Here is a 25283-nt window from a genome sequence, read left to right as displayed (position 1 = left end):
GTGTGTGTGTGTATGTGTATATGTGTGTGTGTGTGTGTGTGTGTGTATGTGTGTGTACCCTTGGTATTTGGCTTTACGTAACATAGCGTGAGTCATTTTTAGCTTCTTGAGGCTGTTGAGAAACCAGCTGCTATACATTTTGCTTGCACTTAATGAATCCAGTGTTTTGCATGTGTATGTATGTGTAATGATGTATTGGCATGTATGTGGGTGTGCCCGTGTGGTGAGGCAGAGGGCTATGGTGGCTTCCCTAATGGATCTTCACTTCATTTGCCACATTAGGGTCTTTGACTAAGCCAGTTAGCAAGGCTAGCTCACCAGCTTGTCCTGACCGTGCTTTGTCTCTGCCTCCTGAGTGCTACGATTACAGGTCACCCCTCTTGCAAGGCCTCTCCACAGGCATTGCTGATCTGAACTCTGAAGTTCTCGAACTTTACTCAAGGTAATCTGTTCCAAGCCCCAAAGGATGCAGCAAAGCACCCAAGTGTCACACTTCAAGTCTCTTCTCAATGGTTCCTTTAAGGAATTCGGAGCTAGAGGACTACTCTGGAAGAGGAATCTGTGGATCTCTGAAAGATTTTAAAGGGAAGAGACATTTAAGGGAAGAGACGTTGATTGAGAAGAGCGGCCCTCTCATCCTGTGTGTCTTGATTCAAGCATTCTTCACAGAGCCCATGCTCTGGGAATCCAGCTTTCGGTCCTGGGCCTCTTTCAAGTTGGAGATACTTGCTGTCACCCGATACTGGCCTGCACAGTTGCCATCAGCCTGGATGGAGCAACCTCAGTGGCCCAACTGTTTCTTTCTTGTTGATGCTTCATCAGTTTTTGCTTCTCAAGATTATAGAATCTTACACTGTTTGGGCTACGAGGTAGTCAGCCGTTCTTGAAGATGAACTGGCAAGTAGGTGCCTCAGTACAAATTTAAATTTTTCCCCATTTCAGATAAAAAAAAAAAAACCTTTGCACTAGTGTCCTTATAAAGCAGAAAACTGCCATTGTAATTGCACAAGTTTCTCATCAAGGTTTTCCAATGGCTTGCTATATTACTCTTGTGAGATAAACACAGACACACACACACACACACACACACACACACACACACACACACACACACAATCTCTAGTTTTGCAAAACTTAACCCAAATCAGCATTATTTTTTAAGGTTAATTAGAGTAATCATGAGCTTATTTAAATTATGGGTTTTTTTTTCTTCCATTGATTAAGATATTTTACAAGTGGAGTTTCTTTAGAAAGAACCATAAAGGATAATTTGTCCAAAAGAGATTATTTTTCAAAATATCTTCCTTAGTTGTGTGTGCCACTTATAAAGAATCGGTTTTTTGAAAGCAGCTCAAAAATCGTCAATGTAAGTTTAGCCATCCTCAGACAAATCTTACAACTTTCCCATCCTTTGCTGGCTTGTGTACTAGCAAATAGAATTATTAAACTCAACAAAGGCAAACATTGCCCCGTGAACACCAACTGTGAAGCATTCAAAGGTGGTGTGGTTGTGTTTGTTTTTGCTTTGCCTGACCTGGGTCTATAATGACTCCTTTCTTCGCCTTTGTGTGGACAGAGTCACAACTCTCCTCAGCTTTCCGCCAACAATTTGGACACAGACTAAAAAGCAACTCGGAAAGGCCTCGGATACAAAAGAAACCTTGGAAACAAACCCAGAGCTGGAGAGCGGGCTGAGCACGTGGACACTGACTCTCTAAGAGACCTGAAATTCAGTGCTGCGGTCCCAGTTGAAAATGCCCTAAGTTGGTAAGAGCTGCTTAATTGGCTGAACACTGTAAATGTAAATTAGCCAAGTAGAACTGCAGCGGAGCCTGAGCCGGCCCGAAGCTGGGTGTACAAGCGAGCAACTCTGCAGGCTTTGTAATTTAGCTTGTCACCCAATGGAAAACCAAACAAGGTCTCAGCTCAGGTCACTCTGCAGGGAGTTTCCCTCGAGCCATAGAGACACCGCAGAGGCTTAAATCTTCATTACAATAAAGTGTAGGGGTGACGGGCTGAAGCCACATAAATCATTTTCCAGTTTCTGTTTGCCCATTTTGCTTCGGATATAATCAATCATGTTTTTTATTTACTGGAGACGTCCCCATGGGTTGAATGGTGTTCTCCAAGGAGCTGTGTCCATGTCACAACCTATGAATGTGGACCTTTTGTAAAAGTCTGTGGGGATAAGTCACTCTGTATGGATTGCCAGAGGAGAAGCCATGTAGAGACTGGTTAGAGTCTGGCTTGATGTAGCTGCCAGTGGAGGGACACTTGGGGCCACCCAAAACTGAGCAAGGTACACAAGTGCTCTCCCCGGAGGCTCCAAAGGGAGCGTGTTCAGCTCCTGAATCTGAACTTGGAGAGCACAGATCTATTGTTTCAAGCCAAGAGCACTGTAATGACTTCCTAGAGCCTAACAGAGTCACCAAGCCCAGTGGCCATCTATATTGGGCCAGAGACAGTTGAAGCACCCAACTCCAGAGAAAGAAAGTAAAAACATGCACTGTGTATGTGTATATGCCTCTGTGTTTGTGTGTGTGTGTGTACTGCCACAACTAAACATCACAGAGTTGAGGTTTTAATCAAAAGATGCTATTATTTTTCATAGTCATGGGGGCTGAAAAGCCCCAAACCAAGTTGCCAACAATGTAGATTTCCTTGTTAATCTTTGGCTTGTAAGCAGCTGTCAGCTCTGTGTGTTCCCATGTCTTATCAACGTGAAGCTCAGGGGAAGAAGAAGATGGCAAACTCACTAGTTTCTCTTATATTAAGGCATTAACCTCACCACTAGAATCCCAGCTCCTTTACTCTGTGCATCTTAATTACCTCCAAAGGGCCTCATCCTTAAATACTGTCAACGAGGCAAGGCCTTCCATGGATTGGAAGAACACAGTCAGCCTGTAAGGCAAGCATAGGATTTTAGAGCTAGCAACACCATCAGCAGATTGTGGTACTTAGCACTGACCTTGGAACAGACTGGGCGTTAGACGCAAGGCATTCGGGCCAATAGATCCCGTGTCCACAGGGAAGACAAAGGGGCGGGGGTAAGGGGGTGGGGGAGAGCAGAGGGCCCATCTGCAGCAAGCTAATGGCACAATAGAATTGTGGTGTGTGCTTATCTTCAGGTGACCATGAAGGGGGATGAAGAGAGTAAGCTCTCATCCAGTGCAGCACTGTATGGGCCTTCTGAGGCTGTTGGAATAAGGTGCTACAAATATGGTGACTTTGAGTTGAAAATCTTCATTCTCATCCACTCCTATTATCCGTAGGTTTGGTCTTCTTATTGTGTCCTGGATTTCCTGGATATTTTGAGTTAGGATCTTTTTGCATTTTCCATTTTCTTTGATTGTTGTGTCCATGTTCTCTATGGAATCTTCTGCACCTGAGATTCTCTCTTCCATCTCTTGTATTCTGTTGCTGATGCTCAAATCTATGGTTCCAGATTTCTTTCCTAGGGTTTCTATCTCCAGTGTTGCCTCACTTTGAGTTTTCTTTATTGTGTCTACTTCCCTTTTTAGGTCTAGTATGGTTTTGTTCATTTCCATCACCTGTTTGTATGTTTTTTCCTCTTTTTCTGTAAGGACTTCTACCTGTTTGATTGTGTTTTCCTGTTTTTCTTTAAGGACTTGTAACTCTTTAGCAGTGTTCTCCTGTATTTCTTTAAGTGAGTTATTAAAGTCCTTCTTGATGTCCTCTACCATCATCATGAGATATGCTTTTAAATCTGGGTCTAGGTTTTCAGGTATGTTGGGGTGCCCTGGACTGGGCGAAGTGGGAGTGCTGGGTTCTGATGATGGTGAGTGGTCTTGGTTCCTGTTAGTAAGATTCCTACGTTTACCTTTCGCCATCTGGTAATCTCTGGAGTTAGTAGTTATAGTTGACTCTGTTTAGAGATTGTTCTTCTGGTGATTCTGTTACCGTCTATCAGCAGACCTGGGAGACAGATTCTCTCCTCTGAGTTTCAGTGCTCAGAGCACTCTCTGCTGGCAAGCTCTCTTACAGGGAAGGTGCGCAGATATCTTGTGTTTGGACCTCCTCCTGGCCGAAGAAGAAGGCCCAAAACAGGACCTTTCTCAGAAGCTGTGTTGCTTTGGCAGTTCCCAGAAGCTGTCAGCTTCTGTGGTGCAGACTCTCACCTGTGCAGACTAAATTCCTAAGTTCTGCGGAGTCCTGGAACCCAGATGGCGACCGCTGCTGCTGAGGCTGAGGCCGCCTCCCGAGCCAGGCGGACACCTGTCCTCTGGTCCGGATGGTGGCTGGCTGTCTGTGGCCCGCAAAGGGTGCTGCCTCAGCGGCTCTGTGCTTCCGCCTGTCCCAGAAGCAGTCCGGTTCTCTGGCGCACCCTCTCACCTGTTCAGACTAATTTCCTAAGTTCTGCGGAGTCCCGGAACCAAGATGGCGACCCAAATATGGTGACTTAACACCAAACAAATTTATTGTTTCCTAGCTCTGGAGTGCACAAATCAAAACCCCAGGTATCAGCAGGACCACGCCCCTTCTGTGATGGCTGTGGTGAGGATATCTCGTTCGTTTTCATTAGCTTCTAATTGGACATTCACCTACAGCTCAGCCGCATATAGTATGATCTCTTAACCTTTGGCCATTTTAACTATCTCCATCTATCATGGTCCTATCTGAGAATGAGATATCATCCTGTGGCAGGTAGACAATGGGACCTCGGCAGTTATGTGTGGACAGAATTTGATGCATCACACAAACCTCGAGGAAAGCATACAGTGCAGACGGGAGTCTGATGGGTGGGTAGTAGAAGGGTAGAGATAAAAGATATCAACCCCCTGGATGTCTACAGTAGCTCTCAAGGATGGGGAGACCAAGATGCAACTCATTAGGGATGGTACACAAACCAATGCCGCAGTGCTAGGAGAGGCTCTTAGGAAAAGATCAAATTCTAGGACTGAGGGGATAAGAGGGAAAAGTCAAGGCTGGGAGCAAAGCTCTTGTAACCCCAAGTGATGGGGGGATTTGAGGTGATGTAAGAGGCAGGCTGAGGTGGCATCACTATCGAGAAGAGTCACTTGTACAAGTTGTAGGATGCTGCACAGTTGTATGTATAGTCATATTTCTGAACAAAGAGCGTGAGGGCCTCCACCTGTGTTTTAATTAATTCCAAAATGCCAGCAATCAACGGGAAAGCAAGGGCTACATGGAATGTTCCCACCTCAAGCTCTGAGGTCTGGTTCTATAGACGCTTTCTTATCAGAAACATCAGAAATGAAGCTGTCCTCTTACCAGTTCCCAACCTCCTTAAAGGAAGATGTATATTTCTGTCAGAAGACTCATCAATCTTTCTCACAGCTTCCCAGTCATATACCGAATATGGAGGGAATTTATTCAGTGAATACGAAGTAGAAAGCCATATAGCTTCATGCATGACTTATAGCTGTATTGGTAATATATGTAAATCCAGACATTATCTTCAATTTGCATAATGATTACAAATGATGCAATTTCTCAATACACGTTTGATCTTTCAGTGTTAGTATGGAAATGAATAGAAGTTGTATTAGCGTTCATATGAACAAAAACCTGTTTCAGCTACTAGGCTTAGCTACACTCAAGTGATTCAGGCATCCTATACCTTCTTGGGGGGTACTGTTATAACTAGAAGCATTTTTCCTGTTCTGTTGCAATAATTATGAATATAAAAAAATCATAGAAAATCTGAAGCCTGTTGTGTTTAAGTCGGGCGTATACACAGAGCGCAGTCAGGAGTAAATACTTCCTGGAAAACTGTGAAGAAAACCCCTCAATCTGAGGCACTGTGGGCTGTGAAGATCTGAGAATCGACTGCAGACTGTCAGGGAGAAAGGAAACCCAGCCAGTGTGGGCCCTTGGCTGAGCCAATGCTAGTCTGAGCGAGACAGGCTGTCAGGGGGAAGGAAACAAAGACTGCATTTATACGTCTGCTTGGCTAGGCTGTAGTGCCCAGGTGCCCGACCACACAGCAGACGAGAGCTCGTTATGAACGTGGTGAATGAGGGTATGATGGACTCAATGGACTCAGTAGATTACTATTTGCACAAAGGGAGGCCTTATCCAATCAATTGATTGAATTAAGAGGGAAAACAAATTCCTCACGGAGGAGGGACTTCTGCTCCCTCCTGCCTTCAGACTCAGGACTGCAGTCTCAACTTTTCCGTGGTTCACCAGCTGGACAGCCCGCCCTGTGGCCTAGACTTTCCAGTCTCCGTAAGCAAGTTCATTAAGACAACCCACTCTCTCTATAACACCACTGCTTCTACACACACATCCCATTGGGTTTCTGGAGAACCGTAATAGACAGGCATGGCAAACCCTGCTGACCCGTGCTCTACATGATGCCCAGTGTTTTTCTCAGGAGTTCAACTAGCCGAAGACAATTCCTGATTGTACACCCTGAGGAGAATTTCATTCCTCTGCTCTTCTCTCATTAAACAGTTAGTAGCCTCCACCCAAAGCCACCCACACATCACTACCCTCCTTAGGAACTGGTCAGCTCTTGCTCAGTGGGAAATCATTAGTTTAGTTCAACCTACCCATCTTATAGGTAAAGAAACTGAGGTTTGAGAAGTCTTCCTGCCCCCCCCCCCCAGTATTGACTTATTAGTGGCCAAATATATAGAAATCCTTACATGCAAACACAAATGTTATGAGCTAAATTAAAATGTTCATATATACATTGAATGCATTAAAAAAAAAAGCCAGGCACATGGTCAATTGAACATTTAGCGTTGAGGCTAGTACATACATTGCTTATGGTTTGGCTCTTGCAGTGTTCCACCTTTGTCCAGGAACATGGCTGTGTCCAGGAACATGGCTGTCCCTCATTTAGGGCAATTTAGTCAATTAGGTTGCTTGCAAGATCTCATGTGGCCCTTCCTTCTTTAGTAGTAAAAAGAAGTTGCCTTGCAGTGGAAGACAGCAAAGGCAGGACCAGGGGGAGCAGAAGTGAGAAATGAAGGGGCTTTCTCGGGGATCTGGCTTGAACTTCCAGCCATCCCTGAAACCCATGGAAGGTTTAGCTACTAAACTTTCTTACAGGAGATACATTAATGTCCTTTCAATAAAGCCTTCTTTACTTAGGTAAGAGCTGATTAGAATTATGTTCCCATTACCATAAAAGCATTCTCTCTATTTTCAAACCAGAAAAATGGTCCTGAACTTCAAAAGGAGTATACAATTCTGAGACACAGTAATGTTTAAACTCTGATTTGATGGCCTAAACTGCAAGTCCCCAGCACAGGCTCTGGACTTCAGCTCCACCGTTCACAGCATCTATGGTAGCTTGATGATGAAGGCTCCCCAGAGGGCTCTGGTCTGAGCACTTGGTCCTAGCTGGTGGTGCTGTCTGAGAGGAGGGTGAGCTTTGCTGGAAGATGTATATCCACAGGGACCAGCTTTGTGAAATGCTACAGCCTGGTCCCCACTTCCTTTGTCTCTCTGCTTCTTCTATACCCAGCCTTCTATACCCATGGTTCTGCTGCCTTCCCCAAAGGAAAGCTGTGGGTGGAAAACTCCTCTCTTTCCTAATTTGTTTTTTTTCCAGGGTATTTTTTTTTTTATCACACAGAAAGGTGTGGCCAAATCACATACCATTATTTTCATCTCTACCACTATAGTCATCCGGCTGTTCATTTTTACAGAATTTGGGCTTATTATTAATATTTTAAAATTTTCTTTCTCCCAGTGACATATTTTCTGAAATGTCATCCTTACTGTAGACCCCCAAATGCAATTGAATTTCTGTTATTTGAGATGTAACACTGAGGGGGGAGGTGACATTGGTAATCTCATAGGCACCAGCAGGAATAGGTAACTGGCCAGGCTTTATGTGAGATTTATGAAGACAGGTGGTAGTTAGGGGGCTTTGCATCTGGCAATGAATAAGATCCACAGGTCAGTGAGAAGGCTTGGTGGATGATGGTTCTTGCTACCAACCCTGATGACCTGAGCTGGCTCATTGGGCCCCAAATGATGAAGGGGAGAGCTGACTTGTGGAAGTTGCCTTCTTATCTACATACATGTTATGGCATGTGTATAAACACACACACACACACACACACACACATACACACACACACACACACACACACACACGCGTGCGTGCACACACACACACTCATAGTAAAGTATTTTTTACTATATCAAAAAAGAAGGTAAACATTTGCAGATTCTTTTTACCCCCAAACTCCCTGAAAGAATGTCCTCAGTTAGAATATTGCTGGGCTCTGTTCACTAAAGCGGTTCTTGGGTGGTGAAGAAAAAAAAAAAAAGGATATGGAAAAAATAAATTAGATAAAACCAGCCACTTTAATGGGAAAGAGAATGTAGGCTTAAAAAGAAAACTACCAAACTTAGAAACATCGCCGTCTTCCCGTTTATCCCGGATCACGGGTCAGTGCAGATGCCGTGGAGCCTGAGGCATGCTGAGAGCCAGGAGCCACAGTGAGGCAAAGCAAGGACCCAGTCTCTTCTACCCATCAGCTCATTTCTGCTTGTGGCGGCACATGGTCTGATACTCAGCGTGTGCTTCCCGGGAAGGGAGCGTGGTCGGTGTCCTCCTTTGTCTGCACAAATCATGAGCAACTCCCCCCCCCCCGCCCCCCCAGGTTTCAAAAGAAAGAAAAGCCAAAGGGCAACATGCATTCCACAGCATTGCTTGGAACCCTAGCTTAACGAGCACCCTGCTCTCGGCTATCACGCACCTAGGAAATACAGGGATGGATGCCCGCCACCCACCCTGATTGCCGTCTGCAGTCTATGGTCCATGTCACCTGGGAACAGCAAAGTCCCTGGAAGGTAACTTTGATGCCAGGCATCAGTTTGCTTTTAATCCTCCATCCTCCCGACTGTGCTTGATTTTTCAAAGATGGCGCCTCCTGGTCCCATCTCCTCACCTTTGAACCCGCTCCTCTTCTTTTCCTCCCGCAGTTGAGCTCTCTGTGCTCTCCCCTTCTTGCCAATGGCAGAGGCTCTGTGATCTAGCCTAGGAGTTCAGGTGGCTCTGACATCGCCAGCCTTCCTCCCTTAGCAGACTATGCATCACATGCTCTACCCACTGAGTGGGGAAATGGTCCCCATGCAAACCTGACCCTTCCCACAGCCTGCCAATCACAGAAGGGAGAAAATGCCTCGCCACTCACCTCAAACTGAAGAGAGAATTTATAGTCCGAGTCCTTGGCCATATCCTTGATGTAAGAATCGAAGTCATCCAGCTGAACGGGGCTTTGTGAAACACAAAGAAAAGAACGCTTCAAAATCAACGTTATGGGTGGAATATTGATCAACACCACACCTGTGTAATTGATCAACACCACACCTGTGTAATTTGTTGACCCCCACACCTGTTTAATTTGTTGACCCCCACACCTGTTTAATTTGTTGACCCCCACACCTGTGTAATTGGATGACACCGCACCTGTGTAATTGGTTAACACCACACCTGTGTAATTGGTTAACACCGCATCTGTGTAATTGGTTGACCCCACACCTGTGCAATTGGTTGACACCACACCTGTGAGCTTTTCTAAGCAAAAACCAAAGTTTCACTTTTCTGGAGTGAGCTCTCACTGTTCCTATATTCCTTAATTAAGGCTGCCAGCTGGTAATAAATTTTTAGAAAGGGTGTATATTCATAGACTTCCTAAACACTAGGAATTACATGAAGAGTAAATCTAGGAGCCTCTAGGTGTTTTCTGTATCTACTGAAGCTGTCTTTTCTCCTGTAAACCCAGCCTTTCCATTTGGGCAGGGTCTACACATCTAGCCTATGCCTTAGTCTTGTTACATGTTCAGCTTTTCCCTCTGTCTGCAGATCCATATCCCATTCCCAACTACACAGCATGGGTTAGGGATTTGGTTAAAGCTGTTGACAAGCTAATCTACCTGGTAGGCTAATTTGTAACAATCATTTATACTAAAATTTTAGTAGATCATAGTTCTTGGGACTTCTTCTAAACTCTAGCGTTTTACATCAGAATGTATAGAAACGATGATTCTTGCCCATAAACACATGGTAGTTCATAAAACATACTGACATGCTTGGCTGGTCCACATGAGCCAAGGATGGCTGGGATATAGCTTAGTGGCCTGCCTAATGTGCGCAAAGCTTCACCTTCCACCTCCTCCTCAGCAGAACCATGAAAACTTAAGAGACCCATGGTTAAGGGACGAAAGTGAGGAATCTGCCATGGGGCCACTGGGGAATAGACATCTGGCAAGAACCCAGGCAGAACAAGCCCTATTTCAGGGGAGTTCCCACTTTAAGTCTTTTCTCTTTCCAAAATACCAGCTATAGATGGACTTGCATGTCTAACAGGCTTTGTTAGAGCTGCTTTCTCTGCTGTGGGTTGCTGTAGTGAGGCATTTGTCTTAAAGCTGGATCTAACACTTCTAAACTGTTCCCTTGTTATTAGGAAACTAGGAGCTAGCTGTAGTGGGTTGGTCTGATGCTGCTTGTATTAGAATGCTAGCTATTGGCCCCTACGGCCTGGTTGTTCCCAGAGAGTTTGAGGGCAGACCCAAGTGACACTATGTAACCTTACTGTAGTGGTTTGAATATGTCTAGCCCGTGGAGTAGCCCTATTTGGAGGTGTAGCCTGGGAGTAGGTGTGTCACTGTGGGCGTGGGCTTTAAGACCCTCTTCCTAGCTGCCTGGAAGCCAGTCTTTTCCTGTTTGCCTTTGGATGAAGGTGCAGAACTCTTAGCTCCTGCTGCACCATGTCTGCCTGGATGCTGCAGTGCTCCTGCCTCGATGATAATGGACTGAACCTCTGAACATGTAAGCCAGCCCCAATTATATGTCATCCTTATAAGAGTTGCTTTGGTCACGGTGTCTGTTCACAGCAGTAAAATCCTAACTAAGACACTTGCCCCCTCCAAGTTATTCCTGATTGGTGAATAAAGATGCTTACAGCCTGTAGCTGGGCAGAAGAAAGGTAGGCGGGGCTTGTGGTTTCCAGGCTTGGGTCTGGGGGAGAGAGAAAGGAAGGTAGAGAGAAAAGATGCCAGGGGGTAAGAATCTTAAAAGCATTGCCATGAAGGCTGGCTGATTGCAGTTAAGAGCAGCCCAGATGGAACATGGCAAATCACATAGTGAGGTTATTGGAAGGGATATAGACAAAATAGCATAGAAGACAGCTATCTGCCCAGCTCTAGTGCTGATAAAGGCTTATTATAAATTAAACGTCTCATGTGTCTTTTATCTGGGAATTGAATAATCAAAGGCTGGGTAGAAGCACCTGATTGAGATTAAACGTTTCCACAACATACAGGGGCACGTGTGGTGGAGGCAGACCAGATCTAGGGCTGAGAAGAAGCAAAACCGAGAGGGATAAGAGAGGATGGAGAAGTAACTCCAAGAAGAGTGGAGTGGAGAGGAGAGGAGAGGGGGTATTTAAGGATGGGGCAGAACGGAAGAGGAAAGGAAGGTTGCATGAAGACAAGGGGAGTCAGATATCTGGGACCAGAGTCCAGATCTTTCATCTTCTTGTTTCTGCCTGGGACATGGAAGGGACATCTCAGAGTGTTCCCCATCCCCTTTGTCCTATTACTCTGTTCCTGGATATACTAGCCGGTCCCTCTATAGCAGTAGGTTTTTGCAACAAAGACTTTCCATTGCTGTCATGTTTCTCTTAGTCTCTTCTTGACCAATTGCCTATTCCCCACACCCCTTAGTGGATGTCAATAGAATACTTGCTGGTGTTAGACAGACTTTGGAACAATGAACTTACTGTGCCCTGAAATGACAATCCATTCAAAGCTAAAAATAATATTTTATCTTAATGTTTCTTTCCAAATATTGGACAGACTAACACATGTCTTGTTCTGTTTCTCTCTATCAGCAATGATGTCACCAGAGCCCCCTTGCCTTTTTGTACTAATGCATTAGTGTTCTATCCGTGGTAAAGAATCAAGATGGAATTCTATTTAGAAAAAAAAAAGTTTCACTTTTTATATAGACCACAGAATTTTAATCAAGAAAAGGCCTGAAGCTGATTAACTCATAAGCTTCTCACATGAATGGATGGTTAATTTCCACTCACCAGAGTCATTCTCGAATGACTTAACAGTTCACGAGGTAAGAAAGCGCCCAAGCTAGTTAATTATCTTTCCTGTTTATTATGAAGGATTTCAGAAATAGTATTGGCAAAGTATTAATTTTAGCATCAGCTAGAGCAAAAACCTTTCTCTGGATTAAATGTAGAACTTCAAAATATAAAATGACCAGAGCCTTTGACTACACAAATGTGTTTATGTATACATTAGATGGTCATATGTTTGGCATGTCACATGACCTCTTGCAAGCTTTCTGTAAGTCCTAACAATCCATCCTTCCTAAGGTTCCATATGGTAAGGACTGATGCTTTTCCTGACACGGGTTCTGTGATAAGCATCTTCAGTGGTCTCCCCATCCCTGCGCATAAACAGCATAGACTGTGCTTTTCAACACATACCATCCTCTTCCTCAACAATTCCTTCTATTTGGAAGCATGTTATCCTTTTGACCTGGGTAGCTGAACTTGAAATAGCCTTGAGTTAACTGAGACTGGCATCTCAGTAAGGGGTTGCCCAGATCAGACTGATCGGAGGGTATGCCGGTGGGGAGCTGTGTTGAGTGTTGATTGCTGTAGAAGGGCCTAGACCACTGTGGGTAGGACAGTGCTTCTCTGGCTTCTGTGGGTTCTCTGGACAGGTGATTCCTCATAAGCCACAGCGAGCCAGCAAGTGGAACTCCTCCATGATTTTTTGCTTCAAGTTCTTTTGCTTTTGTTTTTGAGACTGGGGACGGGGCAGGGATATCTGTCTATGTAGCCCTGGCTGCCCTAGACCAGCCATGTAGACCAGGCTGGCTTGGAACTCACAAAGTGCTGCCTGCCTCTGCCTCCTGAGTTCTGGGGCTAAAGGTGTGCGCCACTACATGTGGCTCCTGCCCTGGCTTCTCTCAGAATTGTATCGTAAGATGAGATGAGCCCTTTCCTCTCCTGAGTTATTTGGGTCAGAGTGTTTTCTCACAGCAGTAGGAAGGTTTCGATTGGAAAGTTAAGATCATCACAATGGATGGAACTCTCTGAGGGCAGCAGTGCTGAGGACTTACTTTGTTAGTTTCCTCTTCTTTAAGCCATTTTTACTCCTGAAAATTGAATAAAAAAAAACCTATATCAGGATAAAAAGTTGGTTATATGATTAAACTTTAAATTTTATTTAATTTAAAAATTTATTTAATTTTATTAAATACTTCTGGATTAAATGTAGAACTTCAAAATATAAAATGACCAGAACCTTTGACTACACAAATGTGTTTATGTATACATTGTTTGTTAAATTAGTCTTCTGTCTGTGCAAAGATAACAATTTCTGGTTCACCTTAGGAAGCTATAAGGTTAGAAGAATACACCTGTGTTTTGTATTTTCCCCCTTGCTAAAAACCGAGTTCCACAAATACGGTCGCTGACTCCTGGTGATTACCTTAGTAGGATGTTTTATTAGTAACACAAGCATCTGCTTCCTGACTTTCAGAGTCTATAGACAAGAGAGAAAAGTCAGGGGCTAAAGAACCAATGCCAAGGAGGTGGAGGGCAGGATTGTTAGTGACAGACTGAATTGCCTTGCCTGTCATTCCAGCAGGTGGTGTGAATCGCATCAGTGCTGGAGAGAGGGGCGTGACTTACACAGTTCTCCTACGTCCTCGTGCTTTCAATAAATAGGGAGAAACAGACCTGCCACGTGGTTCTTTTTAGTTCATTAATAACCCATAAACTCAAACTCAGAAAGTGTTAGTGAATGGTTCAGTTAATTACAGCTACTTAGGGCTATTTAGAGTGATGGTGTTCACACAGCAGTTAAAGGACTCGGCTTGAGTCACCTGACACCAAGATAGCAGCTACTTGGAATACTCTGTCGTATTTTATCATCTGTATAAGTGGCACGTGTTACGTAACTGAACACGTGAAGAGATGATAGAAAATATTGCCATAATCCATATCACAGGTCTTTAAATAGTTTAACAAAGGCACACACATTTCCAAAAGTGTCAATAGAAAATAATCAGTTGTAGATACAAGTACTTCATGTGTCAGATTACATCACAACTGTGGCTGTGTAGGCATCTCAGCTCCAGAAAGCCTTTGAAAGAAGGAAGCCGTACTCTCCCAAAGCCCTTCTAGTACCTGGCACATGGCCATGTCTCCTGGGGTGTGGCAGAGCCTTGTTATCCCACCTGCTACATGCTTGTGCCCTTCAGGGCTAAGCACGGACAGTGGGTGACACAGCGGGTGGCCAGTGAACGATTATTATGTTGAATTGAAGGAAAAGGTTTTAAAGGCATATTATCCTCAAAACTTCACTTAGTGGGTCAGTTATGCAAATTACACATCTTATATGGTGAGTGTGTATGTGCTTAGTGTGTCTGTGTGCATGTGTGTGTGTGTGTGCACGTGGTCTGTGTGTGGGAGACTGTGGTGTCTGTGTGTTTGGTATAGTGTGCATGTATTGCAGTGTATGTGTGTCTGGAGTAGGTGTGTGCATGTGTTTGCGCATGTGATCTGTGTGGAGTGGTGTGTGTGTGTGTGTGTGTGTGTTGTTGAATTGTAGGAAAAGGCCTTAAATTCATATTATCTGTATAATTTCAGTTAGTGAGTCAGTTATGCCAATCACACATCCCGTGCTCTCTCTATTATTCGTGGTTTGAAGGTAGGAGCAGGAGTAGGGAATGGAGGAGAGAGGAGTGTGGGTTGAATGCAGGAGACAAATATGCCCAATGCATAAGATATACTTGAGAAAAATGTTTTCCTAAGAGCTAGGGCTGGCTCGGCCAGTACAAGGTCTTGCTGACAGGTCTGAGAACCTGGGTCCAGCCCCGGAACTTAAGGCAGAAAGAAGAACTGACTCCTGAAAGTTGTCCTCTGACCTCTGCATGTTCACTGTGGTGTGAGCCTGCAATCATACCACACCCCCACACACAACCACACACAGAGATGTACACCGTACCAAACACACATACACACATGAACACACCACACACATACTCACGCATGCACACATCACACACATGCTCCTTTCTATCCAGGCATATACACCCAGAGCACATGCATACACACATGTATATACACATATGCACATCATACAAAGCACGTGCACACACACACCATACTCGCCCACACACAGACTGCAAGCACACAGATATACACACAAACATACACAGACAGGCTCACACCACTGTGTATAATGAATGTGAACCAGTAAAAGGAAAGATTATTTTCTGTTCTCAAACTATCTCAAGCATAATAATAACTTGGTCTGTTGCTTGGACTTGTGAGTTCCTGTGAGGAGAGGCCTCCAGACAGTGAGGCAGCAGTCAGGTTAGGAGCTATAGAGAGGAAAGCATCCAGAGCGGTATGTGGACTTTCTGGAGTTTTTCTTTCTTCACTTCCCAGTGAAGGTGCCCCATGCCCTTCCCGATTCTCCCCTGCTTGCCCAGCCTCATCTTTGTCTTTTATTCTTAGACTTTAGAGGAAATACAAGTCTGGTCCATCAGTTAAAAAGCACTGATGTCAGGCATAGCTATGTCACTGAGGATGCTGGGACCTAGAAAAGCTCTGTGGTTCCTCTTTGGTTCAGCGCTCATGGTAGTAAGTTAATGTCAGGAATGCTACACAGCCCCTTACACCCAGGCTTTAAGAAAGCAGAGGGCCAGGGCAGGCGGCTGACAGCCCTGCTAGGGTCGGGAGGCCAGGGCAGGTGGCTGACAGCCCTGCTAGGGTTGGGAGACTGTGGGTGAACAAGAGATCTCTGCTATCCAAACAGATTGTAAAAGGAATCCAACGCAAAGAGGTGTGGGGGAAGAGATGCTGCCCACATCTACGCTGACAGAGGGAGCGAGCGAGCTGCTACTGCTCCACAGCTCAGGAGAAACAAGACTCACGGAGAACAGATTCACGTGGTTTTTTTCCTTTCCAGTTCCATTTGTTACAGAGTGGACGTTCAATGTGGTGTAAGATTCTACTGCCTAATTTGCATGGTGCGCTGTGGCCATGAGGGTCTGAGCATGATTGGTGGCCACTTTCAATGCTCTAGTTAGAGCATGCAGAATCAAGAGTGTCCCGGTTTCGGAAGGCTGTGGAATCTGCCAAGATGGACTGATGACAGAGCACAGCCACAGGAAGAGCATCTTTCTGCATTTTTGAATGCTGTGCCCAGTGTACTACTACAATGTGTAGGGAGTGGAAAACTCACTTATCAATGTGTAGGTTAAGGCTTGAGTAGCAATTTACACCATATATGGGGCAAGCTGATGTGCACACATAAAGGCCAAAGAACTGAGCAAAGTTTATGATCTCATTTTTTCAGTGATAAAGATTACCTAAGCAACCAAATGAGTATTACCCATTAGACATGCACGCTCTCTCTCTCTCTCTCTCTCTCTCTCTCTCTCTCTCTCTCTCTCTCTCACACACACACACACACACACACACACACAAGATGGAGAGACAGAAAGGCAGACAGAGAGACGCCAGCATCATACACACTTCATTTCTCCCCCTTTATTTATGGATGGCAAGGTTAAAATCTCCAATGGCTTAGAGAAACTAAGGTGGACTCTAAGTTCTTTAGGGGCGCAACAGTCTTAAGAAAACCAACCACACTACAGCCCACTCCTCAAAAGAGTCCAAGTCAACGACAGAGGCGTGGAATGTGTGGCGATTAAGACAAAGTGTGGAACCCCGGAGCCCCAGGTTCATAAGTGTAGCTGATTCCCGTGCTAAATCAAAGCCACCATAAAACCTGAAAAAGGCCATTTGGTTTATACCCTACTCCTAACATAGCACACTCCAGCCATGTATACAGTGGAATACTGTAACTAAATGCCATCCATGCTTAAAATTCCATTTAGGAATCAGAGCAGAAACACAGATGTCTGAGTAGAGCCTGCAGGTGGCTAAGGGAGAGAGAAGAAGCAGCAGTGGATTTAGTTCAGAGTAGGAGATACCCTTAAAGAGTCCGGCCTCAAGGCCACTAAAGTCAGCAATCTCCATAGAAGCCAATCTGATAGGGCACTAGTGTCTGATGGATCTCTTGACTTCCTCTCAGTCTTCCCGAGGCACCTGAGGCTGGTAGCAAATCATAGGAGCCCATCTCTTCAAATCCACGGCTTCTGCTGGGAGCTGCATAGTGCTTTGAAAGCACGTGGGGGTGTAACTATGCTGTTTGTGACTGTGGTTAACCAGGTGGATGAAATACAAAGGCAAACACATCTGTAGGAGGCTTAGGGAGCGCAAGCAGAGGGGGAGGTTCACAGATCGAGCCGTAGGGAGTTCAAGCAGTCATTTCTGGTTTGGATGTGTGGACGTTTTAGAATGTGACAACAGAGACTGGCCTCTTCTCACCTCAAGGCAACTATTTACAACCTCAAGATGTTCTTCTAAAAACAGTAGGGCATTTTGCCCCTCTGGAGTAGGGTTTCACACTACTTGGTCAATACCGTTCATAGTGGACCTTGAAAGGGTTGGCCATCTGTTCATCAGCAGGTCCTTAAGAAAGACACACAAGTTGTGAACATTAGAAAATGAGAAGAGCTGAGGGTCTGTGCTGGGAAAGGGACACAGCACGGTTCACAATCTCCCTTTAACTGAACCCTGTGGCGGATGCTCCAGTCACAACCTGCCTCCTAAGGATGGCTGGGAATTCCTTAGGATGATGAACAGGTGCTTAGCTGGAAGGTAGTGCAGGTTTCAAGGTCAAGGTGGACTTCACATGTACTGCTCATACCCAGAGACTATCTGATGCTAACCACAGGACACACTGAGTTGATGATGGTGAAGTCTTAACCTGAAAATTGGTGACGGCCTTGATAACGGTAGTGAACGCCTCTACAGTGGAGTACAGTTGGCCTTGTTCAAAGAACTTCCCTCTAGTATCTTTAACAAAAGTGCGTACACATTTTGTAGTGGCAATGCATACGGAGGAGTTTTCAATGCTTTTTCCTTTGCATCGTGGTAGCATAAATTACACAGCCTGTATCCCTTCTGCTCTCAGAGAACTGGAAGACTATTTGGCCAATGGCTTCTGTGCACAGATAGCGGGTTGAGATTCTTCATCCTTCTCTCCCTTCCTCACCAGTCTTTGTCCTCTCTGTCTCTTGGTGTATCTGTGTCTGTCTGCCCCTATTCTCTCTCTCTCTCTCTCTCTCTCTCTCTCTCTCTCTCTCTCTCTCTCTCTCTCTCTCTCTCTCTCTCTCTGTCTCTCTCTCACACACACACACACACACACACACACAAACACACACACACAACCACTGTTTCATTCCATGAGATATTTTGATTCCTTCCACGTCGGCTTCACGTTGCCCACTTTGCTGGCAGCTGTTTATTATTATTTGCTATCTAAACAACCATGTATTAATACTCAAGAACAGGAGATCGTGTACGTGTGTGCGTGCGTGCGTGTGAGTATGTGTGTGTGTGTGTGTGTGTCTGATTTTTCTCAGTTTCCTGGAAGACTATTTCTCTGATGGTTTGGGGGTAAAATAATTTTGGATTCTTTGGCCTAAGAATTGAAGTTTATTTTCATAACTTTTATTATTATAGCATAGCAAAAGCCAAGAAAAATGCTTCAATATTTGATTATCTATAATTTAGATAGCAAGAAAATAAAGGATTAAAAGAAGGTGCATTCTGTTCAGTGGAAAGAGGGGATTTTTTTCCAGGATCAGAACCTGTATTTATTATATGATGGCTCATGATATCAAGACACCCTCTCTCCCTAGGGTAAGGACTTTATCTTTAAATTGTGTGCACATGTGTGTATGTGAGAGTCTGTGCACACTACAGGTGCCTCAGGAGGACACTGGATCCCTGGAGCTGGAGTTACAGGTGGTTGTGAGCTGAGCCCCCACCCTGTGGGTTCTGGGAATTGAACCTGGGTCCTCTGCAAGAGCAGCCTTAGCTGCTTAGCTGAGAGCTCAAAGTTCTGTCTTCCCATCTCTAAAAGAACTAACACACTCTGCAGACTGTGTGGGTATTAGAGAAGATAATTGCACACGGAAGCTTATATGCAGTTAGATATTCAGTAATCACATAAGTGAGATTGTTATGAAAGCAGAGGTCTCCAGATTCAGAGGCTGCTGCCTCTACCTTCCCACATTTACCTCCTTGGAGGTAAGGAGTTCTCTTGTGTGGGTGCTGGGAAGAAAAATGGGATTCAATGATGGAAGGCCAACAGACCAACCCCAAGAAGACACCAATGATGAGGAACTTGTTACAGGAAAGCTTGTGAGAGAAGTATGGGTTATGTAACTGGGAAGGCACTTAGGCATCTGGGTAGCGCTCACTGTCTCGATGCCTCTCCACTTGCTCCCTCCCTCATGGCAAGCACTGAGAATCACATGAAATCCAGCAAGGAGGAACAAATCCCTTAACACCTGTGCTTACTTTGTGCAAGCTGACTTTTAAAGACTGCGTGTTGGGTAAATAGTAAAAATGAAGTCACTTACCAAGGGTTAATATAAAATGCCAAAAGATAGTCAGTCCAAAGACATGAAGGCAGCAGGGTTAAGAGAGCAAACACACTCCTACGCCTGTGAGCATTAATAAACAGATGCAAAGATGAAACCGTGGTGAGGGTTAGTAATTCAGCTGTGTATAGATATCGATAAGCTACCTGCCAGAGCCAACCCACACCATAGTTAAAGGGTATTCCCCTCTGTAGGCTTCCAATGGAAGGCTTAAAGGCTACAATATTGATAAAATTGGTTTCTATTCACACCAGTCCTCATTGTAATCAGAAGCAACTTTGAACTCATTTGGCATCAATTCGTCTGCCATTAGGAGATCTCATTTTCCCCGAGGCTCAGTAGTGCCCGGTGTGTTATTTTCAGCCACCAGCCCTTCCAACCTGACCTAATTTAAGAAGCCAGGTAGGATAACGGCAGCTTGAATGAGTGGATAGAAGTGGTTAGGTTGCTTAGGTGGGTCCCGGGAGGGCCAGGCTTTTGTACCACTTGATGTGGCATCCAATAGTATTTTCAATTTAAACCCTAACCAGGTTCTAAAGCTATTTCTTAAAGCACCCACTCAATAAAGCTACTTGGGTATCATTCATTCAAAATCAACAGATTGTCCATGGCCCGCCTGGGGTGTTTCATTGGTCCTTATCAGAGTGGAAGTAAAACATTAAGCAATCTTATTTTATTCTTATTAACATTAAATGTCCGATTGGAATCCGTTTTCACGGATTCAAACAGCATTCAAGTCAGAGCCGTTCATGTGGATTGAAAAATACCCTTCGATGCACCTATAGTTAGGGTTAAAACTAGAAGGAAACTGTCATCTTGTCACTTCAGTTAAAACAAATCCTCACTGAGATAGAGCATCTCACTCCCTCCGAAGATGCTGTTGCTGGTAAAACTAAGTTTGCTACAAGTTACAGGAGAATTTTCTTGATTTTTGTAGAAATGGCCTGAAAGGAAATCTTTTTGTTTCTCCAAATTGGCCCATAAATCCTACAGATTGCGACTAACCATGAAATCCATTAACACACAGCTTTCTAGGGTCACAGATACAAATTGGGGCAGTTTCTGGATGAGCCTTATATGCCACTGGTTTGGGGACCCAATCTTTTAAAGGGAAGAAGCAGGAGTAGGTGAGTCTCTTCATCTTAAGAAGAATCCTAACACATTTGAACAAACTTTCTCATGTTTCTGGAATTGTCAGCATCAAGGGCTTATACATTCTCTTTCTTCATAACGGGATTGATCATATTTTAATGGGGAAACTCTATTCATGTTAAAATTTTAAAATGACCCAAAGTGCAGTCATATCAAAGAGAATCTCATTTCAATTCTGTTTTCGACTAGAACAGTCATCACTAACACTCCTAGAGGGAGATTACACATTTTAAATAAAGTTCTTTACCCCGTTGACTCTGTAGGACAAAAGTTCTGGTCTCTCACATCTGTTTCTTTAACACTGGACACTTTGGGGAATGAGGGTTCATTTAAATTCTTTGATGGTTGCCTACAAACTACAGGATGCAAGGAGCCCTGGTCCCTTGAGTAGAAAAGTTTACCTGATTGGCGATTCTCTTGGATATTCTGAACTGAATGCTAAGCTGGACGGGATTACTCTTTATTCACACCACAGTTCAGTACAACAGCGATGGAATTCATCTCTAGACATTTTTCTAATTTCTTAAACATCTCTTCCTTCTAGGAACTTCCTTTCCAATTGTAAATGACAAAGGCATCATAAAAATTCCATAATTGCCTCTGTCTTTGATACAAGAGGCAAGACCTTGGGCTGCACACTTTTATTTAATATTTGAATGGATGTGTTGGCTCCCGTGGGCCTATGGCTGCCACTTGTTTATGGTGGCTGTTTTTCTGGAGCCCGAAGCACAGCTTTGGACCCTCTGCTGGATGACTTCATTTTCCCTTTTTCCTCTACTTAAGAATCCCATTCAGTTTATAGCAATGATTGTGGCCCATGGTGATCTAGTCATTAATTAACCACTGAAATAAAGGACGACCAGAAGAAAAATCACCTATGCCTTACAATAAAATCGAATTTGAAGCAAGTACTGGCCAGCTCGAGCGTCTGGGGCCGCGACTTGGTATCATACTCACCAACTGTAGGGGAGTTTCCCTTCCCTTTCTAAGGATGCAAAGTTAACAAACGTGCCAGCTCCACATTCCCTGTTTGAAAGAGACAAACTCAAGGTGATTACTTGACAGAGCTCTTTGCCTGACACGAAGGGTGGAGGGCCTTGGATCCAGCTTATCAGAATAGCATTAAAAAGGGGCAATGTATGTTTTGTTTGATTCTCTTTTGCATACAATGCCAAAAAACAAAGCTAAAACCCAAAGAAACAGCCAATGAGATGTAGCAAATCAAACTCTTGGATCCAAAACAGTCATCCCACACAACCTTTGCCCCAAACTGTTCATGACCCTAATGTACACCCGTGCTGCCATAGCTGACCCTAACACACATCTGCACCTCCATAGTTGACCCTAACACACATCTGTACCCCCACTGTTGACCCTAACACACATCTGCATGTCCATGGCTGACCCTAATACACATCTGCACCTCCATAGCTGACCCTCTGCCATTGTTCATGTGCATGGTTCTTCACTGCACGCTTCCCCTGAGTTGGACATTACACCATACTACTCCCACCTTGCCTGCTCAATGCAGGTTACAGTCGCCGCTTCCTAGGAAATGAACTTTTCCTAGCTTCTGGGCCACAAAACTTTAGTTTTTATTTTCCTCCACTGGCTAGGTTTCACCAGTATTTTCCTGTTTCCTTCTGTGGTGGTTGAATAAGAATGCCCCACCCCCAGACTCACATCTCCCAATCCTTGGCCCATAGGGAGTTGTACTATGAGGAGACCTTTCCTTGTTGGAAGAAGTGTGTCACTATGCGGGGTGGAGGGCTTTGAAGTCTCTTATGCTCAAGCTACACCCAGTAGGGCACACAGTCTCCTTCTCTAGCACCATGTCTGCCTGTATGCCACCATGTTTCCTGCCACAGTGATAATGGACTAAACCTCTGAAACTGTTAGCCAGCCCCAGTGAAATATCTTCCTTTACTAGAGTTGCCATGATCATGGTATCTTTTCATAGTAATAAAAACCTAATTAGGACACCTTTTATTTTCTTTCTGGAAATAGGCAACTGTTCAACTCTATGTTTGAAGCAAACTTCTCAGATGCAGTGGTTGCCAAACGGGCATCAATGTCTTCAGAAAACTGGTAGATTATTCTGCAATGTGAGGAAAGTAGTTGAGAATGTGTCTAAGGAAAAGGACTTGAGGTTTATCCTAGTGGTAGAGTACTTGCCTAAAATACACAAGGCCCTGGCTTCCATCATCACATCATCATCATCATCGTCGTCATCATCGTCATCATCATCACACAACCACACACACATATGTGCATGCTCACACACATGAACAAACAACAGTACTTTTCTTACCTAGCCATCTGCAGGTGCTTCTTTCGGAGAATGACAAGGGTCACTAAGAGCAGTCCAATTAAAAGTGTGCTGAGGATGGCCAGCACCGAGATCACCACCACGTTAGGGTTCACCTCTGTAACTAGAGAGAGAAGCCACGTGTTGCTCTAGACTACAGGACATGGAAAGTGACAGAGCCATTCGCAGCCTTTCCTCCACCTCTACTGTAGGAACATTGAGCTTATAATGAAGATGATAATGACAACACCCACACTTGTCTAAGGGAACCATTGCCCTGTCTTATAGGGGAGCTCTGGGGGCTGACGGGTGGTCTTTAGGTGTATGGGGAATCTGAGTCTGTTTCCTAGACCTCCAGCATGCAGGCACTCGTATAATGAAAAGCTGCAAGTATGAGAAGTATCAAGCTTGCAGCTATTTGAGAATTAAGACTCTAGCAGTCATTCCCATGCATTCCCATGGTTTAACATGTTCAAAAGCTTCGAAGGAGGCAGGCTCGTATTTCACGCCCAAGACTTTAAAGTCAGGAAGCACATCTGGGTTGTTTGCTCCCCCAGCAGATAATGCATAGGAGGGAGGCGTCATCGAGCTGCCATCTCTGGCTGCACTTTGCGCGTAACCAGACATTCTGACGGGCCGCAGCCATATGTTCAGAGGCGTCCCGCCTGCACAGACGCAAAGATTAAATCTATTAATAAGTCAGAGAGTTCTTAAGAGTGGGGTTGCTCTTGTGTACCTTCTCTGATGAATGGTCTACTTACCCTGTGTGAAACAGGGAAATAGGCTTGTAAAATGTCTTTATAAAAGTCTTCAAGGAGAGACAGGGGAGACACATGCCCTCCTTTAGAGGTCAGAAAGCAAGAGATACATGCCCGCACCCCAGCACTTGGGAGGCTGAGGTAGGAGGGTTAGGGTCATAGGGGATGTTTGGACTATATGGTGAGTTTGAAGTTAGCCTGAGCTACTTGTTAACCCATCTCAAAACCCCACAGAGCCAATCCTTAAGGCCTTAAGTACTTGCTATATGTCACCTCTACTCAGGTTTGTGGCTGAGTGCTGGGAAGAAAGAAGAACAGGCCATCAGCTCCATGGGGAGCCATATTTACCTCCCAAGCTTATTTGTTTACACTTGTAAGTAAACTGGACCAAAAAAAGTCACCTGTTGCTCTTGTTTTCCAGGGTACAGACAAGAATTCATAGGCATTAAAGTGCATTTTAAAAAGTGTCACAGAAGCCACCCATGGTGGCAAACGACTTTAGCTCCAGCTTTTGAAAGAAGGAATGAGTCAGGAGGATCCCTGTGAGTTTGGGAAGGAATGATGCAGAAGGATCCCTATGAGTTCCAGAAGGAATGATGCAGGGGGATTCCTACGAGATCCAGGCTAGCCAGGACTATGTAGTTAGAGCATAACTCAACTTTACTCTTCATCAAAAACCAAACCAAACCATCCAAACAAGCAAATAAGAACACTCCAACAAAAACCCTGGAGGAAAGGGTCCTGAGTTGTAAGATGAAGGAGTGTTAAACATTGCCCACGTGTACTTCTGTCTTTTTTTCTAACAAAGGAAAAGTCAACAGAAAGGCCAAAAGCAAAACAAAGCAGAGCTGGCACTACTCCTCAGTGTATCAGCCATAAGCCTGCAGCTGGTTTGCAGACACAAAGGCAAATCCATTTAAAGGGACACAGCATTCCTGAGAGTGGCTGTCTGCACAGGGTCTTCACAAAGGGTCTAGAATTCCTGCTGCAAACAATGAACACGCTATACCACAGGAAAGGAACAAGAAGCCCTGTTCCAGACCCCACAGTAATCACCCATTTGCCTTTTAGCACGGCTGAAGTAGCGGCTTTCTTGCTTTGATTTTAAGTAGAAATGGTAACTGCTATTGGACCACGGCCAGCCAAGGGCCTGTACAGATGAGAGTGCATTGGTCAGGACTGTGTCTACCCCTGTTGAGGAGTCTAAGGATCACCTTGGTGATTTCTCTTGGCGGATGCCCTTTGTGTCTGGTGTACACTTTTAGGGCTTTCTGTATTTTTACTTCTAATTTTCTAAAGAACATTAAGCTAAAGCTGGAGAGACGATTCAGCGGTTAAAAACACTAACTGCTTTTTGCACCAAGTACAGGTTTGTTTCTCAGCACCCACATGCTTGCTCGCTACCATCTCGCTCCAGTTCCGGGGATCTGATACTCTCTTCTGCCCTCTGGTGGATGGCAGCAGGCATGTACACGGTGCACAGACATCCATGCAGGCAAGAAGATTATACCCATTAACATGAACATAGGAAGAACCTAAATAGCCCAAATCT

At 44.6% G+C, this 25283-nt stretch overlaps 1 protein-coding gene across 5 annotated transcripts in view; it reads right to left on the bottom strand.

Moving 5' to 3' along the window:
• The window catches only part of Ptpro (protein tyrosine phosphatase, receptor type, O), a 212336-nt gene that overhangs the window by 24735 nt on the left and 162318 nt on the right, over positions 1 to 25283 (bottom strand). For 3 of the 5 annotated variants that reach the window (NM_011216.3, XM_030255238.1, NM_001164402.1), the window contains 5 exons: positions 22977 to 23097; positions 21623 to 21691; positions 19493 to 19576; positions 13100 to 13135; positions 9147 to 9228 (listed from right to left, as the gene is read on the bottom strand). In NM_011216.3, coding sequence (NP_035346.3) covers positions 9147 to 9228; positions 13100 to 13135; positions 19493 to 19576; positions 21623 to 21691; positions 22977 to 23097 — 392 coding nt within the window. The remainder of the gene's footprint in view (positions 1 to 9146; positions 9229 to 13099; positions 13136 to 19492; positions 19577 to 21622; positions 21692 to 22976; positions 23098 to 25283) is intronic. The other 2 variants (NM_001164401.1, NM_001164403.1) reach the window with 1 other exon arrangement.

The sequence above is a fragment of the Mus musculus genome, chromosome 6 (assembly GCF_000001635.26).
Source record: "Mus musculus strain C57BL/6J chromosome 6, GRCm38.p6 C57BL/6J".
Classification (NCBI taxonomy): domain Eukaryota; kingdom Metazoa; phylum Chordata; class Mammalia; order Rodentia; family Muridae; genus Mus; species Mus musculus.
Note: the sequence above shows the minus strand (reverse complement) of the source record. Positions and strands in the feature narration are given on the sequence as shown.